Source organism: Chiloscyllium punctatum, chromosome 25 (genome assembly GCF_047496795.1).
Source record: "Chiloscyllium punctatum isolate Juve2018m chromosome 25, sChiPun1.3, whole genome shotgun sequence".
NCBI lineage: Eukaryota > Metazoa > Chordata > Chondrichthyes > Orectolobiformes > Hemiscylliidae > Chiloscyllium > Chiloscyllium punctatum.
The window spans coordinates 52,432,951-52,451,437 of NC_092763.1; the positions used below are offsets into that span (position 1 = coordinate 52,432,951).

Consider the following 18,487-nt stretch of genomic DNA (forward strand, 5'->3'; position numbering starts at 1 on the left):
TGAACTGGTGCATGAGCTAGTCTGATGGCAGGCATGACGATGTGGTAAGGCTGGTGGTTGGCCACTGCCAACTGTGAATGAGAGGTTACCATGGAGCATGCAAGGATGTGTTGTGAAGAAGCAGTTAAATGAGGCCAGGATAGATAAACTGCAGCTGCAGCTACCAGGTACCTGCTCTGAACTATATGTGGGCAGTTGTGCCATCTCGCTTCTTGGGAAATAAAGAGTAGAATTGGAAAGGGCATATAAAATAAAGCAAGTCAGGGTTTTAATGAGACACACGTGAAACTGTGATGGTTGCCGCTCGATGACAAGGTCTGTGCTCATGCCAGATTGATAGAGGGGAAAATTCCACCCAGTTTTCTTTCTCCTTTTGTAAGATGTCTCTCCCTATCTTTGAAACCTTCAACTTGCTTTGCTTTGGGAACTTTCTCGGTGGACTTAGACTTCACAGATAATCCAACTTCAAGTTTGCAGACTTGCTTATTGTGATTCTCCTTAGCCATTTGATCTTGCTGACTGTCTTGGGTACTGCAGAAACTTCCTTAAAATATGCTTCTTCTGTTGTAAATTTCATTCCCCCCCCCCCCCAGTCCTTTCACCTCATTTGTAAAATTCATCTCTCTAGACTGTAAAAAGTTGTCTTTTTGTCTGAATAATATTATATAGATCATAAATACAAATCTTAGTTTACTCAGCCAAACTAGGGGCATTTCAACAGTCCTTGGAAAAGCATATGGATGATGATGGGATAGTGTAGGGTGATGGGCTTCGATTAGTTCACAGATCAGCGCAACATTGAGGGCCAAATGGCCTGCTCTGCACTGTACTGTATTGTTCTATGTTCTAAATGTGACTTTTTTTCCCCCCCTCAGCCTGGTCCTTTACTGCTACTTGTACTTGGCAGGTACAAACCAATCTTGGCAAAGGTCTGGGTTGACACATACTGACCTCACCACTAGGCTTGCAAAATGCTTTCCAGGAAAATTGCTTACGATTCCATTAAAGATGAATTGGTTTTTCCTGATCCAGTAAAAAGTACTTAATGATTGAAATGTTGATGTTTTTATTTGGTTGCTTTGTTGTAATCTAAAAACGTGAGAATGATCATTTAAGATGTTTATTTTTCTTAGCAGTCTTTCATAAAGAGCAAAAGGAAATGATTAAAGATAACAAAGATTTATGCGCAGCTCTTACAAATAGACAAAAGATAAAGAGGTACTGAATGTTTCCATTCTGATTACAGTTATTATATATTGTAGGCACCTCGACCTCCAAAACAGCCAAGTATTCAAGACTTCCAGTTTTTTCCACCACGCCTATTTGAACTACTGGAGAAAGAAATCCTGTCTTATCGAAAAAGTATAGGCTATAAGGTATTGCAGTGCAAATGTCTTAAGAATTGAGTAATTGGCTGAAATTCATTGTATTGAGGTGTAAGTGATTCAGTGATTTTCTATGAAATACTTCATAGTGCACTGGAGCTGCTGTGTTGCATTCTAGTACAACGAACATCAACAGCATCACTAAATTTTTTCTTTTCCCATTGAAACCCCTTTACATTTGTAGAGAAAATGAAGACATCCAGTCAGTTCTGGAGGTGCAGAGTGCATGGCTTCCCAGTACGTTTTGCGTGATGTTTCTATCCTTCACCATGCATTAAAATTTGACCACATCTTTCATGTTAATATTAGTGTGCACTTGCATTGAATCAACAAAAATGGAGTGTGCTCGTTTGCTATGTGTGACTACTACCTTTGGATGCTCATTATCGAGATTGTATTAAATAATTGAACTTGGGCGAAGTTTTCATGGAGTCACAGAATTGTTATCACACAAAAATAGGTCATTCAGCTCATGCCTATCTAGCTCTCCAAGTGAGCATCTCACTTAGTTCTGCATTCTCCCAATAAGCTTTTCTGGAAGTCACTTTGTGGTCAATTATTTGAGACAGTGAGCAGTTGAGACACATGTTCAGTGACAAATCCCTTATCAGCTCAAAGCTCCAACTCTGGTCCAGTTGATGTTCTGGTTTCTGCATGTTACCGGTATTGGTGATGGAAACCTAATCTGTGGTTGGTAGTTTTGTTACATAAATGAGCTTAATCTTAATCTTTATTGATTACACTTAATCTTGACCCTTGTGTTCAAATGCAATATATTGTGTTTGGATGACAATCTGTAATCTTTTCAGTGTTTGAATCCTTAGTGATGTAGAAAAGTGACATTGAAAGTACAACTATTTTCCAAATAAACAACTTTAAGAATCAAAAGAACACATGAAATGTGGATGCAGTTTAATACAATGTTGAGATTTGGAGGTAACCTATCTTTTCAGGCACTTGGTAACTCTTTTCATAAGTAAATAAGCCAATTGAATTTTTTCTTTGCATTGTGTTGGATGCTGCTATAAGAATATAACAATATGGAGTAATGCATGTATGTAACTTACTGCCCATTTGGGAATGATTCCAGGTCCCCCGGAATCCTGACTTACACAATGCAGCTCAAGTACAAAAGGAAGAGCAGCGGAAAATTGATGATGCACTGCCTCTCAACCAGAAGGAAGTTGAGGAGAAAGAGAAGCTTCTTACACAGGTATACTTCCAAGCCTATTGCAGTTTAGACAAAAGATAATGCTGATCTACATCTACTTCACTATTGGAACTGGAATATCTTTAAGAATGCATTATATATAAATATAAAATACTATAATTGCTTGCATAGCACCTGCACAAATTTTTCAGTTCTTTTGTATAATAACTTCTGCCATTTGTCCAACAAAGTTGAAGATGCAATTTTTTAAAATTTGTATCTTGCATATCGTTCACAAAACAACAGTAAAACAAACTCCTAGGCCAACTGTCACAGAACTAGGACCATGAAAAAAAACTCCTCAGCTACCATTAAAAATAATATTGAGGAAGTGAACTAACTAAATGCTGCGTGTAAAGCTTTTTTATTATCAACCTCCTGTTTGCACAATAGTTAATCCTGCACTGTTAACAAATGGAACTCATAATGTAGGAAATGCAAAAGTATAACGTGCTAGATATGAATTAATTTGCCTGTAAAATTGCTGACGTGTGTTGAAATTGCGTGTAGTACGTTTTGACCCGAAGATCTAGTCTCTGTTGGTTTAGGAATTTAGCCATGAGTTGAATGTCTGTACCCACCAGAATCGCAGCAGCTTTTGGCTGTTGCACCTAGATGCTTTGTGAGCCTTATCCTGGGAGCGTGAACTCATTGAAATTTTGAAAAAACCTATCTCCCCTAACTATGTGATTCCTATATATAGCATAGAAATTGATTTTGAGTGTTCCTTGAGTGCCCTATCATAGTGAGCTGTTAATTAATTTTTAATAATTAAAAAGAGGTCTGCGTTCAAATTGTAACCTTCCATCACGTGCCATCATATTAATCCTACTAATTAATTAATACGATTAGTCTTCAAATATTGTGTAAGTTTGTTTTGCATATTTTTGGAATTAATTTATTTGTATTGTGAGATCATTATGATCAAAATACATTGACATTTAACTAAAATTAATGGAAGTCACAACTCTCCATATTTAATATCCTTACTCCAAAATTACCTATTACATTTAATGATCACTTGTGCTTATATGTAGTAATGAACTTGCAGTGCAAATTTAAGTTGCATTACTCAAACTGCCACTGGCAAATTGTTTGCTAGGGTTTTACAACTTGGAACAAACGGGACTTCAATCAGTTTATCAAAGCCAATGAGAAGCATGGTCGAGATGATATTGATAACATTGCCAGAGAAGTTGAGGGGAAGACTCCTGAAGAGGTCATTGAGTATTCTGGTAAATGTGTTTCCAGTTCTTGACAGAATTGGTATTTTCTTTTGGTTTTGGTCATTGAACATGAGTTGTAAATCTAGGTTTGACCATGTTGATGAAGATATTTGTAGGTTTGCATTCTTTTCCTTCGGGATTTAAATTTTCCTGTTTAAATTGACCATAGTATTTTATTTTAAAAATCTTTTAACAGTGAAACCTGAATCATTCAGCATTCTGACAGCCTACCCGTGGGTCACAGAAAGTGGAAGATAAATAAGAATCTTTTGTGATCAAATTGGGAAGTGCGCTGATATTTGAAGCCCCCATTCCTGGGATTATCATGCCAGCTAAAGTTTTCATTGGGTTACTCAAAGTCTCCAGTACTCCACTTTCACAAAAAAATTAATTTTAACCACAGCTTTATAAAACTGAATTATCACTATAGAACTCCACTAAGCTAAAACTCTAGCCCCCTTCTTAAACCACTTCACATACATATAAAGACATACAGAGACATGGATGTTATGGGTGGAGAAAAAATATCGGGGAAACACATTTCGATGGCACCAGTCCACATGATTCAGAGAGGCGTCTCTTTTGTTTTCCAGGTCTTTTTCACCTTCAAGCTTCTCATTCTCTCCAAGTTGCTTTCAGTTCTATAGTACAGACACAGAGCAGTTGATACTGTAATTGTTTAGTCATGGCATAGAGGCAACTGCTTATGGTACATGGGAGACAATAGCTAGCTATTTTTCTAGTTTTGTTACTTCACTGTAGAGAAAGAAAGAGAAATATTCTCTGTTTATTCACACATTCTCAGGCTACCTGCCCAGAAACCAGACGGTGATTTTCCTTGCCTCCACAACTGGACCTTATTGCATAAACCAGTCATCTCTCTCTCTCTCTCTCTCTGTCTGGGCGGTTTGCTTTGATCACATGGCCATGTCATGGCAGCTTATACTTCTTCCTCCACTGCTTGAACAAGCAACAGTATAAACACAGTTCACAATGAGTTCCGATTGCTTATTTTAAAACATGCAGCAACTCCTTCCACAGTCCTTGGTTTAAAGCAGTCCTTTTCCCAGTTTAGCCCTCAGCACACAATAAGAAAAAGGCAATATGGTCTTTACACTCACCAAATTGAAGGCTGATACTTTGAACATTTGACAAGCTGGCAGCTCCCTTTTCAGTTGAAATTCTGGGAGATGAGCAGGAAAATTGAAATGGGAACTAGGGCAGTTGAGGTTTGTTGTGTGGTCAAATATTCTTTGAGTGTTGCAGGCTGTTTCATTCTTTACATATACTTGAATCTTTAGCTGTTTTCTGGGAACGCTGCAATGAATTGCAGGACATCGAGAAGATCATGGCCCAGATTGAGCGTGGGGAGTCAAGGATTCAAAGACGGATTAGCATAAAGAAAGCTTTAGATGCAAAGGTGACTTTTTTTTGTTTTAATTAATACCACTAAGTGTCATGCAGTGTTCACTCTAATTCTTTTTTGTTTATGATGTATCCATTTGAGTGCTCAGGCAGTGAAACTTTAGGCATACTCATGTAGACGTGATAAATGTATGCAAGAGGATTGATGTGCTCAGCTTGAACAGGACTTGTGAACTGCATAGTTTTGATGTAACATCAGTGGCATGTGTGAAATTGACAGTATGGAATATAGAACTATTTCATGATTCACGTGTTGGTACATATCTGTCTGTTAAAAGATTGTGGGATTAATATCCCTAATTTTCTAATCTGGGTTGACATTCCCTGCAATATTGATGACATGCTGTGCAGTCACATGCAAAGTTAGTCCTGTTGTGGAATACACTGAAGACCTATTTTGAAGATCATAGCACTTTCTGTATCCTTACATTTAAAATTACCAATGGATTATAATATAAACCATTGTTAAATCAGAGAGTTCAATATTCATTTTTTTCTGTAAGCCAAGTGTTGCTTAAAAGATGATGTTGGGTGATTCACTGCATATGCATTATCTTGTAATCTGATTCCTCGTATTACTGAAAAAGAGTGACATTCTGATGTGGCACATGTTTCTTGGTATGTTGTTTTAAATTGTGTCCGTCTGTTCCTTCATTTCAGATGGCAAGATATAAAGCTCCTTTCCATCAACTGCGTATTCAGTATGGAACTAACAAAGGAAAGAATTATACAGAAGAGGAAGATCGCTTCCTGATCTGTATGCTGCACAAGATGGGCTTTGATAAGGAAAATGTGTATGAGGAACTGCGACAATGTGTGCGCAATGCCCCACAGTTTAGGTTTGACTGGTTTATCAAGTCCAGGACAGCAATGGTAAGAAAATGTTCAGTTAATTTGAAAATGTTCACTAGGTTTTCAAATTGTTGAGTTTTGAATTTAAATGCTACAAAGATTCAAACTCCCACATTTTCAGCACTAAGATTCCTCACAAAGATCACACTATGTTAATTAAGTGCCATTGTGGTACTTGTTTGGGGAGAGTTATAAATTGTACATTTAGAAAAATCAAATGTGGTGGAATCATTTGTATGTAAGATTTACGTGGTGCTGAGCAAACTCAAAACCCTATTAATCTTTTAATGTCTATTAATTTGGATGAGTTTTATTCACAACTCACAAACAATTAGTGGCATTTATAAAATTCTATTCTTATAGGAAAATCCTTTTCCTATAAGAACAGGTTTACACAGGAAGACTGAAGGTGCCTTTGAGAACAGTGGCTTTGGTTTGCTTTTTAGACATGACAGTCATCTTCAAAGAAAACTATTTGAATGTAATATATTTAATAAATAGGTTTGAAACTCAGCAGATTACAAATTTGTGATAAATGTATTCTTCAAGTGGTCAAAATAAACAGGTATAACATATTTTCATTTTACATAGGGATAACTTTCGTTTGGCCATTTTGGTCTTAAAGTTAGGCAAGTAAATTTGCTCAATTAAGTTAGAATTACACTCTTTAAATCTAATAGCTGTGAGAGTAAAACTGAACAGTTATCTGCTTCTGTGATTTTACTGTAAAATGGCTGCTGTATTCATTAGTCCCAATCTGACAAAGTAATTAGAAACATAGGATGTAATTTTCCCCTTCCTGGAGGTGACAAGAAGTAGAAGTAATTGAGTGAGTCTTCCCTGATAGGAAACTCACCCCTTTCTTGCCATCTCTGCATTGAAGTGCTGAGTAAGAAAGTCCATGGGTGACATTCTTGATTCACCCACAATTGCAAGGCCCTGAACTGGTCCTTCAATGATGACCCCTAATTTTTAGACTTTGGCCCTTGGTTCTTGATTCCCAGTCAGAAAACAAATCCCACACAATATCTACCTTGTCTAACCTTTCAGCAATGTCATATATATCTCAATGAGATTGCCCTTTGATATTGATGACGATAACTTCTTTCTTCATACTCTTCTTACATCAGGAACTCCAGAGACGCTGCAATACATTGATATCTCTAATTGAGAAAGAAAACTCAGAACTTGAAGAAAAGGAACGTGCTGAGAAGAAACGACGAGGACCTAAAACTGGAACGGTATTTAAAATTTTGTTCAGAGTAAACCGAGAAAGCGAGGTGGCGGATAGTCTTGACAAGCAGATCTGAAAGCAGTTCCCTTTCATGCAAGGAACCACAAGAAGAGGGAGCACTTCATTTGCTTAAAAAACATCTCACCTACCTCCAGTAGTGGCTAAATCTGTGACTGAGTTTTGAACCTTCTAATACTATTGATGAATGTCTGTCTTTGCTCTCCACGAAATCGCTTTGGGTAATCTCAGAAGGTTTCTAGTCTCGACAATATAATTCCTGACATGAATGTCATCTTCTCAATCTCAGAGAGGTCACAAGATGACTGGTGGTGGTAATGAAGTATTACGCTCCTGCAGCAAAGGGTGCTTTTTTTCTGAAATTGGAGTTATAACACATTAGAGCATTAGGATAATGGGATTTTACAGCACACAGAGGTGCCAGTCAGCCATCATACCTTGGTCAGCTCTCTGAAAGAACCCTCTATTTATTCCCACTCCCTCTGCTTGCTAACTGTCAATTTTTCTTTTTCAATTTGCAGCTTACGGATAAGCTATGATTGATTCTGCTTCCACTGTTTCTGGAGATGCATCCAGATCCTAACTGTGCGGTTTAGAAAGAAAAGGCTCTTTTATAATTATCTTAAATTTGTGCAATGTAATAGCTGCCAGACCTTTTTTAATTAGTTAATCTTATCAAACCACCTTGTAATGTTAAGCACAATTACGCAATCTCCTCTCAACTTTCTCAGAGTCCCTGCACAGGAATTTGTTGTCAGATTATCATAAAACTGCACTGTACAGCAAATAATTGCTCATTGTGACTTTCCCTGCAGAGAGCAGGCCTAACTATCCAAATAAAAAATAATGGATGATCTCTTGAAACTGGAGAGCCAATCAGAGGGCTTGCAGCTTGAAAATAGGAGCAGGCTGGAATGCAAGTGAAGTAAGGGAGATAGATCTTCAATGTGACCTTTTCAGCCAGGAAACCACTGAGAGCCAAGGGAATTACCTCATTGGCTGCTGTTGCTGCAGTTCGGCAAGTTGGGAGGGACTCCAGGCCTCCCTTCTTGGAGGACTAGTCTTCCTGTTTTCCCCCCCCCCCCCCCACCCCAAACCCAGATTACTGTAGAGAGTGTACCTCCAAGCATCTAAGCTGGCTCTTACTGCCAGCAGGGAAACAGAAGCTGACTGGACCTAGTTTGACTTCCTCCAATTAGTTTTAACGGCCTTTAATGAGTAATATTGCCTATACACCATGAGTGAGAGAGGGCTTTTCTGCCACCCGTCTTGTTGTGTCTTGGAGCTAAGGAACTGGCATGCAGGCCAGCAGGGTTATTAAGGAGAAATGATTCAATAGATTGAGAGGAATTGGAGGGTCCAGGATGGAAGAAGCAGTTTGGAGCCAGACCTTCCAGGAGTGAAATCAGGAAACAATTTGTCACACAGAATACAGTGTACAATTCTGGTGGTCCTTCTACATGTTGTTAGATTTGAGAAGTTGCAGGAAAGATTTGCAAGAGTGATGCTGGGACTGGAGGGTTTGTGTTATGGGAAAAGGTTGGGGCGTTTTTTTCCTGGAGCATCAGTGGCTGAGGGGGTGACCTTACAGAGGTTTATAAAATCATGAGGGGCATGGATAGGGTGAACGGCCAAAGTCTTTTTCCGAGGGTGGGGGAGTCTAAACCTTAAAGGTATATGTTTAAGGTGAGACAAGCAAGATTTAAAAAGGACGTGAGGGGTAACATTTTCAGGCAGAGGGTGCTCTGTGTATGGAATGAGATGTCAGAGGAAGTGATCAGGGTGGTACAATTACAACATTTAAAAAGCATCCGGATGGGTTCATGAGTAAGAAAGGTTTAGAGAGATATGGGCCAAATGCTGGTAAATGGAAATAGGTCAGATTTGAATGTCTGGTTGGACTGCAGGGTCTATTTTCGTGCTGTTTGACTGTATAACTTTATGACAAAGGGCTGTAAAAGTTTGAAATTTTCCCATACAAACAGCAATGCCAGATCATTTATTAATTTTTAAATCTGTGATTGATAGCTAGATAGAAGGTACCATATGATATGGGCAAGGGTATGGATCTAGATCCTAGTATAGCCATAGTCCCATGGAATAGTGAAACAAACTCAATGGGCTAAATGGCCTGTGCCTAGTGCTAGGTTTCTAAGACTGCCAACCCTATTGTGTTTCTATCTTGTTAATGGTAGGCAAAGACATTGAAAATTGATCACGTTGAGTTCCCCCTAAACGGAGACTCTTTCATTCTCTAGTATTTACATTCTTTGCTTTATGATAGCAAAATTTTAAAAGAAATTGTTTAAAAAGCAGTGTCATGTACCAATATTGATCGTCATGAGGCTATTTTGGTTTGTTGGCTTTAATAGAACCAGATTCTTCACTTTATTTTCACACTGACTTCAATGATGAAAAGCAAGGATTTCATCCTAAGTGTGAATGGAAAGCATAAATGAGTTTGTATTTAAAAGGTTAGAAGATGTTTGAAATTGCTTCGATAATTTTGGATAATATTAAACTTCTTTGCACAACTTTATAACTGAGCTCTCTGGAGTTAAAATGCATCTGAATCTAGAATGAAAAATACTGTTTGAACCCTTGTAGAATGTTGACAGATGTCAGTGAAGTATTTATTCTCATTCTCTGCCTCAGGAACTTGGAAAATAATTGAAAGGACACCTCCATGAAACATATTACAGAGTCGTGCTGCATAAATTACCCTTTCTCCCACACTTTCAAATATAGATTCCATCAGAGAAACAGAATCTCTGCTTCTGGCAGTGAACATTTATTGCTAGTTTTTTTTTTAAAGTTAGCCACTTTAGGTTATACACTAACATAGAAAAGCTGAAGTGAAGTTTTTGTTTTAGCAGAGTAAACTTGTTATGAAGAGTTCTTGATGTGCAGTTGTAGTACCTTTTAATGATTGCATACTTACTGATGTTAGTTAAGTTCCTCCACGTCGACTGGCTTGGTAGCATTCACTCATATAAAAAATACTGAAGAACATTGAAGGATTTTTAAAATATCCACTTTGCTTTAGCTTTAGGAAAGTAAAACAAGTGGCAATGATAGCTTTTGCCATTTTTCTTCCATTTTCTTCAGTCCTTACCAGAAGCTCCTAGCTTTTGCTGGAATACTTGTCTCTGTTTGGTGCCAGCCCCCCTGATATTATGTGCACGTAACCTTCTTTTGGTTTTGTCAGTCCAGCCACTGGATGTCAGTTAGACTATTCAGCTGTTTTGTTGTTTCAGTTAATTATGTCTGAAGAAGAGTCATACTGGATTTGAAATATTAACTCTGTTTCTGTCTTCACAGACCTGCTGAGCATCTCGAGCATTTACTATGTTGGATTATGTCTGATATTGTCCAAGCTATTCATACTTCCCAGTTGGGGTTCTTGTTGGAAATCTTAAAATGAAACCCTTTTCGCGTTTTTTTTCCCTCATCCATTTGCTAGTTCATTGAGCTCAGATCAGTTGCTGCCTGAAATGTCCTAAACTGGCTAGAATGAATGCAACATATGAACAATACCTAGAAGTTTGTTTTCTCAATGAATTACTTCTGCACTTGATTGTGCCATTACTCATTAAGCTGGCAGGAGGGCTGAGCCAATCCGCAGAATATTAAAGGGCCATGAACAATGCAGGCTCACCTGAGATTTGTGGCAGAATAGCACGAGAAGTCAAACGAGGATGATCTTACTGCTGGGAGGAACTTGCTGTCTTTTATGGATCTTTTGAGCATTTGAGATAAGGCTATTGCTAGGCAGCCTATTAAGGGGGATTATTATTTGTTAATGACCTTATTAACTGCGCATCTTGTTTTATCAATATGCAGCTTCCTATCTTATGAATTGAGCCAAGCAGACTATAGAGCAAGAGTTCTCAACATGGAATTCAGAGTGTGTACCTGGTAACTTCAGCTCGCTACTGGCTGTGAACAGCGTTCGTGTTACCCACTACATAATACAATCCATTGGCACGCATCCCCTGTGCAAGGACATTTACCAACCCCTCAGGATACTCATGGCCCCTCTCTGATCCACTTCTATGATGCTTAGGAAGGGCAGATCTGTATTGCAGAGCACATCAGCAAACAGCATTGACATGCTGCTGAAGGGATGGTTTGTGTCTACAGGCAGGCACCCAGCTCATGGATTGGAAAGGCTATATCTCAGGGCCTCTTGGTGGCTCTCTTATTACTCACGCACTTAGCATCCAGTTTCAATGCCAAGCCACGCCTTTTAGCACGTTGTTGCTTCAGCCAGAGCGTGTCAGTACTGCCATAATGACATGCTCTTTTGTACAGTCACACAGGCACAGGCTGCTTGTCATGCTTGTCAGTAGGCATCTCTTTGGGGTTCAGGGGAACATCTTGCTGTACACTTTACTGAGACGTCAGTCTGACACCTACGGCATGTTTTGACTGTCAGTACACAGACCCAGTATATTCAAGCAAATGACTATGTCGGAAGGTGGCTGGGGGCTAGTTTCCAGTCCAGTCAACAAGAGTCAGTGTCTGTCAGGGGTCCCAATTGTGGGCACAGCCTACACACAATCGAAGGCCTTGGCAATGGTCATTAATTTACTCAGACCACTTATCAGGACACCTGTCTGATTGCAGTCCAGGAAGTAAACAATGGTCCGTCCTGTAAGTCCAGCACTAGCAGTCAGGCAAATCTAGTCTCATCAGTTAGGGACCTGCAAAAACAGCAGTCAGGGGTCTAGTCGGTCATGTTTAGGGGCTACTCAGTGAAGTCTCTCGGAGGTCAGGGGTGAATACAGTCCTGGTGGTCCATGCCTTGATTGTTCACAAGGAAGCAAGGGAGACTAGGGGCAAAGGGAGGATGATCCATTACTGATGTGATGTTTTAGTCACTCAGCAGGCATGGCACTTCTGCCAAGTTGATGCACGTGCTGTGGCCAAGGCCATGGTGGGGCTGACTGACAGTAGAGCTGCTGAAGGTGCAGTTCCACTGCTTTCAGTGATCTGGGAGGGTGCATTCATTCTAGCCTGGATGCTGCCTCATCCAAGAATAATGTGCTGTGCAGAGATTTTCTTTCAGTGCTGAGGAACTGAGAGGATGGGATCAGCTTTCTGAGGAGGAGGAGGACATTGGAGAGGAGAAAGCTGTCTTGGTGAATGATACAGCTCAGCTGCATTGGACACTGCTAGGAGCTGATTGACATTTGGTTCCAGTAAATGACAGCTGGATGCAGCAGACCACCATGGAATAGACAGTTACTGGGTGTATAGCAGACAGCTTCTGTTCTTTTTTTTTGTTTTTGCCAGTTGTAAACAAAAGTTCATGTTTGTAGTTGTTGGATTTCTCACCTGTATGTGATGACCCCATGCTGGACAGTAGACCTGTGGGTTGACAGTGGACATTGGGAGCAGTGCAGCGGTGACTGAGAGAGGGTGGTTAGCTGTGATGTAGGTAAGAATACGTTAACTGTGTAGTCCAATGGGTTAACAGCGGGCTTCTGTGTATGAGGGAGTATTAGCCATGTTGGCTGTCTGCCGAGAGCACCTTGTTTATGTGGCCGCTGTGCCATATTGTTGTTGGGGTTGGGCAATACCAGATTGCCAGCGCATCTTCAAGCACACAGCAGCATTCTGAAGATGGTACGGGAAGTCAGGATGTCAGTCTTTTAGCAGATATCCAGTGAGTGAAGAATTGTTCAAGGAATGGCATGTGGCAAATATGGCTGTAGTCAGAGAGAGATGCCAATTTGGCGGGATAGGTAACGAATGAGGCAAGTTTAGTAAGATCTCACTAAGTCACGTAACCTTACTCAATGCAACTGACACTTAGCCAAAGCAACAAAAGATTCAGCTGATTGACTCGAGTACAGACATGGAAATATGTAATTTAGAGTGGAAATAGTCATTTAAGCTCAGTCTGATGGGCAGTCAAGTTTGTCTATTTACTCCCCTGGTTCCAATTGGAATTCTGTTTCCAATGACAGCCAGGTGCACAAAGGATTTTAATATTCTACATGTGAAATTGAACTAATAAAAAGCGAAATTAATTTGAAACTCTGTAGCGCACAGTAAATCTGTTAGTGTCTGAGGAGAAAAGACAGGTTAACATTTCGAGTAGGGCTGCTTTGACAGAACAAAGGTTCTTTAACCTAAGTTTTGATGTACCTTTTCTCTATTAGATGCCTGTGTATTTGTTCTTTTTCAGTATTTTTTGTTTTTATTTCAGATTTTTTAATTTATTATCCCGTTTGTAACAACTCTTTATATACTGTTAGGCACAGAAGAGAAGGGCAGAAACAACTTCAGAAACGTCTGGACGAAAGGATTGGAAGAAAATGAAGAATTAAGCTTCGTCCTCAAATGAAGACTACATCTTGGTTAACCCTATAGTTTCATATTGCTGCCTTTGCTCAATTGTATATTCATTAGAAATATATTCAGTTGATGCAGTTTAAAACATTTTATGGATTAATGAATGCATTCACATTGAAGCTGGAAATTGAGATTTTCTTTCGTCCTGTGCTGTGGATGCCTAGTTATTTTCCTTTTAGCCTATTCCATTCCAGTATTTTATGTCAGTCCTTCAGTTGTATGTACAGTGATTGATTTGTATTTGAATGGTTCACTCCTTGCACGTGTTTTAATATGGTGGATGTTTTTAAAGTAAAACATAGGGAATCTCTTTTACGTGAGTGAGAATCAAAACAGATGTGGATTTGAAGTATTCAAGGAGGTATTCATCAGGACCTCTGAGCCAGTTAACCAAAAGAACCCTATTTTAAATAAAGCAACTTGTTTCTTGGATGTTTACCTTTTATTTTGTTTAACAGTATCAACTGTAAATTAATGAAATATTATTGATAAAATATAAATCTCAATGCTCAATAATGTTTCAATGAATGTGTTTAACTTCTAATGGAACACTGCTGTCTCGGAAGATCACAGTTTTGTACAAGTGAATTTTGGTGCTTCAAAATTTCATTTGAATTCTACGTTTTTGTAAAGTTTGCTCAGCCAGCAGCTCCATTCTGACCTGGCTAATTGTTGCTGTACAGAAACAAGGTACCAGTTCATTAACATTCTGTGCAGGGAAATATTCCAACTGTAAGATATCAGAGCTGTTAGGTATACACAGCCTCTTCTGTTCAATGCTGTGGGGTATAAAACTGCAAAAGCATCAGTGAGTGTCATTGTCAGCACTGCCAATGAGACCTTTGGAAAACTGCCTCTCACTTGGCTCTCTGAAAATCTCTGTTGATGTTTAGACTGAAAAGTGGTATAATAAAGGCTGCATAGATAACAGAAGATAGTGATGACCAAGTCATTTCCTCCATCCCTGAGTTTCTGCACCACAATATTATTTTACCCTTGACCGTATGTATTTATCTTTGAAGACAGTGTTTAAACTGGCTCCCACTTACTAACCCAATTATAGACCTAGTTGATATGTCTGCAGGTTGTACTTATCCAATTTCTCAATTGACTCCAATGACACAGTCTAGCAAAAACAGTTGAGATCAGCATGCAATGAACCAGGGGCAAGGATTACAAAGTACATTTCATGTCTACTTACTCAGCTAGAGAGAAAGCATTAAAGGGTCATTTTTTTCACTATATCTTCCAGATCAACCAATTACTCCAGTTAGAAACTGGCTGGTTTCAGTGTTCCAGTAAAATGGCTAGTGTACACAGATCAATAAGCAGTTAGGCAATTTCATTGTCCACATAAACTCAGCCTCTGATACTGTCCAAAGCAGTCATAGCACCTCAAAAAAAAAGTATCAGTTAAAGTTTGCCATCTCTGAAAGCACTCCTGGAAGTTTGATGGCCTGATGCTCTATTCCTATGACATTAGTTGACTGAGGTGGTGTTCTGTGGAGATGAATATCTTGGCTTGTGGCTGTGCAATAGTCGAATCAGAGTTTCCCTGGCCTATGAATCACTCCCTTGGTGGTTTCTTTTGTTTATCCTGAGCTTCTCTTGTTTGCGTATACGTAGTCTGGATTAGGGATGTGTTGCAAAATAGTTTCTGACTTGAAATGTAATGCAAGCATATAAACTAATTTAATCTGTTTTGCAAACAGACAGTGTGATCGGATCCTGCATCAAAATATGTGCAAATTTCCAGCAATGCCCTCATCCAAAGTTGGCATGGGTGAATGTAGTCATGAGGTTTAGTTTAAGGTGTGTATTGTAACTGCAATCTGTTGCCATTCATTCTTATGTCTCCATTCATTCATCCTTGTCTTGTGTTTTTTTCACCCATAAATTTAGGCAGTAAAATCATACATTTCTGATTGTAATAAACCTATTTGAAATAAATTAATTATTGTCAGTATTACAGTTAGGCCTGATTTTGGAAACCCAGCCACGGCAGTAGGTCGATCGGTGCTTTTCTCTTTCAGCTTCCAAAATACATTGATCTCAAGCTACAAGGCTTGGGAAATGTGACTGATTCCACCCTCCAGTTCATCGGCTCTGATGCCAACAGCGATACCAACATTCATGTCAAAACTCCCCACACAGATAAGTGACAGAATCTGAACTTCTTCGTCAAACTGCTAATCCTTAAAGAAACTCCTCTGTCTCGTGTAATCGTGATCATCTAAATATTTGTGACAGCTAATGTCAATAGCAACAATTGTATCTTTAATATAATAGTTCTGTAGAACTGAAAATTTCTCAGACAGAGCTTGAAAGCATAAATTGTGCAATAATTGGACAGAATGCTACAATTTCCCTGATTTGGCACAACCACCTGATGAAGGAGCGTCGCTCCGAAAGCTAGTGTGCTTCCAATTAAACCTGTTGGACTATAACCTGGTGTTGTGTGATTTTTAACTTTCGACAATTTCCTGGTATTCTTTGTGTAAAAGCCAAATCTAAATGTAAATCTGTTCAACTGAAAATAGCAATAGTATCCAGTACTGTAATGCAATACAGCGCATCTCATTAAGTTTGTGATCCTCTGAATTTTCGATTAAATGTCAATCAGCGAGAGTGATATGATTTTGAAATAACTTCAAGCTTTTATAAATGTAAGAAAATAAACATTTTACTTTTATGATAAACTTATCAATCTCAGAGCATCAATATAAATTTCAATTATAAATGAATCCCTATCTAACTTATAGTAATCTAACATCACACAGCACTGTCAGGTATATTAGATGCCTACCGTTAATAGCAGCTGACTGAAAGCCAATTGTGAGATTTTGTGCATCATGCAATGAAATAGGTAAAAATTGCATATTGAATGGGATATATTAAAAATGCAGTTACTGGTACACACAAAGGAATTGAAAGATATCAGGAAATAATATGTCGCTTTTTAAGCAGTAATGAAAAAAAATCTGAAAATTAAATAAACAAAATGAAGACTTCTACTCATAGTTCCTGATGACATTCTCCAAAGCATGTTACATTTAAACACTTTGAAAAGTAGTGATTTGCACAAGCAAGTTAAGCCCTTACTTAGCCTACAGGATTCCACAAGAAGCATCTTGAGTTGAACAGCTTTCATTTGCTCTGTTGGTGATGGCAGAGCCCAGCCCTAACACTCTGGGCTCCTCCAATTCTAGCTTCTTAAACATAATTTTTTTCATTCTGTTATTGGTGAGCATGCCTTTACCCGCTTAGGAAGAACTAAGAGTTGTATTTGATTGGCACCACTTATGGCCTCAAAATATCCTAAAGAACTGTGTATATCAATCACTTTGAAACAGAACCTGACGGCTAATCTCACAGAAACCACCGTGCTAGTGACCAGATCAATTTTAGTCTTATGTATTTTAATGTTGTTAGGAAGCAATTAAATGTCTCTTCTGAAAGACAAGCCCTAACCTATGGGGCTCACTAAATATTTTCACTGCTCCACCCTTTTGGCCTCCTGTAGAATGCAACATAAGACTTTAACTTCTACTAATATCTTCTAACGCAGATTAGTCTTAAATTGTGTTCCTGAGAAGCACTTAGGACATTTTCCTATGTTAAGGGTGCTACAAAAATCCAAGCTATGGTTGAACAGACAACTAACCAGAAAATTGGAGAATGCTGTGCGCCTTTAAAAATTTAGAAGAAGCAGAAGATGTTGTTTTGTTTTAATTGCATGTAAAAAGATTGTTTTTAAAGCTGTTGATTAATTATATTGATATTTTGATGGATTTGCCAGAAAAATGACAAGTGGAATTCAATGCAGAAAAAAATTGAGGTAAAGCATTTGGGAGGGAAATAAAGACAGAGTACACAATGGATATTGACAAGTGTAGATTGAGAGAGTGCAGGAGCATAGGTCCTTAAAGCTGGCAAGTATATAAGGTGGTACACAAGCAAATGGAATGCTTTAGTTTAATGAACGAGAGATGGAATACAAAAGCAGTGATATAAACTGAAACTTAAAATTGCTTGTTAGGTCACAGCTGGAACTTTGTGGACACTTGTGATGACCGTATAATAGGAGGGACATAATTGCTGTGGAGAAAGTGCAGGGATTATGTACAAGAATGTTGCTAGTGATCGAAAACTGCAGTTTTGAGAAAGGATTGGATAAGATAGGGTTCCTGAGAAGAAAAGAGGCTGCAGGATGATGTAATTGAGCTTCATAAAATCATGAGGGGTCTATGTCAAGGCCAGACCTGTTTCACCTAGGGGAAAGTCAAAAACAAGGACTGCAGATGCTGGAAACCAGAGTCTAGATTAGAGTGGTGCTAGAAAAGCACAGCAGGTCAGGCAGCATCCGAGGAGCAGGGAAATCAACGTTTCGGGCAAAAGCCCTTCATCAGGAATGTGGCTGTGGATGCGGCCATGATGGGGGCGGAAGTGATGTTGTCCATCACCGTGGGGATGGTAGCTGCAGCAGCCACATGGCTAATGGCGTCGGAGCAGTTCCAGAGGCCGGGGGAATGTTCAGGAATATTTGAGGAGTGCTGGTCATGGAGGTGGGTATAGAAAAGTTTGTTGTACTTACAGTTTTTGATGTTTGAGATGGTGTTGAAATACTGTTTGTTGAGAGTATGAATTCTGAGAATATAGTACAGAGCGGGTCCTTTGCAATTCTGAGAGAGTGTGGTCCTCAGCTGTGGCAGGGCTGACTGTAGAGAGGTTAGGTGCCGGCGCATGGCTGTGAGTGTGGAGCAAAGGATCTTGA

At 39.1% G+C, this 18,487-nt stretch overlaps 1 protein-coding gene across 3 annotated transcripts in view; it reads left to right on the forward strand.

Annotated features, from left to right (window-relative positions):
• smarca1 (SNF2 related chromatin remodeling ATPase 1) overlaps nucleotides 1-14,646 on the forward strand; it is a 105,163-nt gene extending 90,517 nt beyond the window's left edge. For all 3 annotated transcript variants that reach the window (XM_072595286.1, XM_072595288.1, XM_072595289.1), the window contains exons 19-25: nucleotides 1,263-1,376; nucleotides 2,476-2,598; nucleotides 3,698-3,830; nucleotides 5,123-5,241; nucleotides 5,907-6,119; nucleotides 7,229-7,339; nucleotides 13,617-14,646. In XM_072595286.1, coding sequence (XP_072451387.1) covers nucleotides 1,263-1,376; nucleotides 2,476-2,598; nucleotides 3,698-3,830; nucleotides 5,123-5,241; nucleotides 5,907-6,119; nucleotides 7,229-7,339; nucleotides 13,617-13,688 — 885 coding nt within the window. In that variant the 3' untranslated portion in view covers nucleotides 13,689-14,646. The remainder of the gene's footprint in view (nucleotides 1-1,262; nucleotides 1,377-2,475; nucleotides 2,599-3,697; nucleotides 3,831-5,122; nucleotides 5,242-5,906; nucleotides 6,120-7,228; nucleotides 7,340-13,616) is intronic.
• The last annotated feature ends 3,841 nt before the right edge of the window (nucleotides 14,647-18,487 follow it).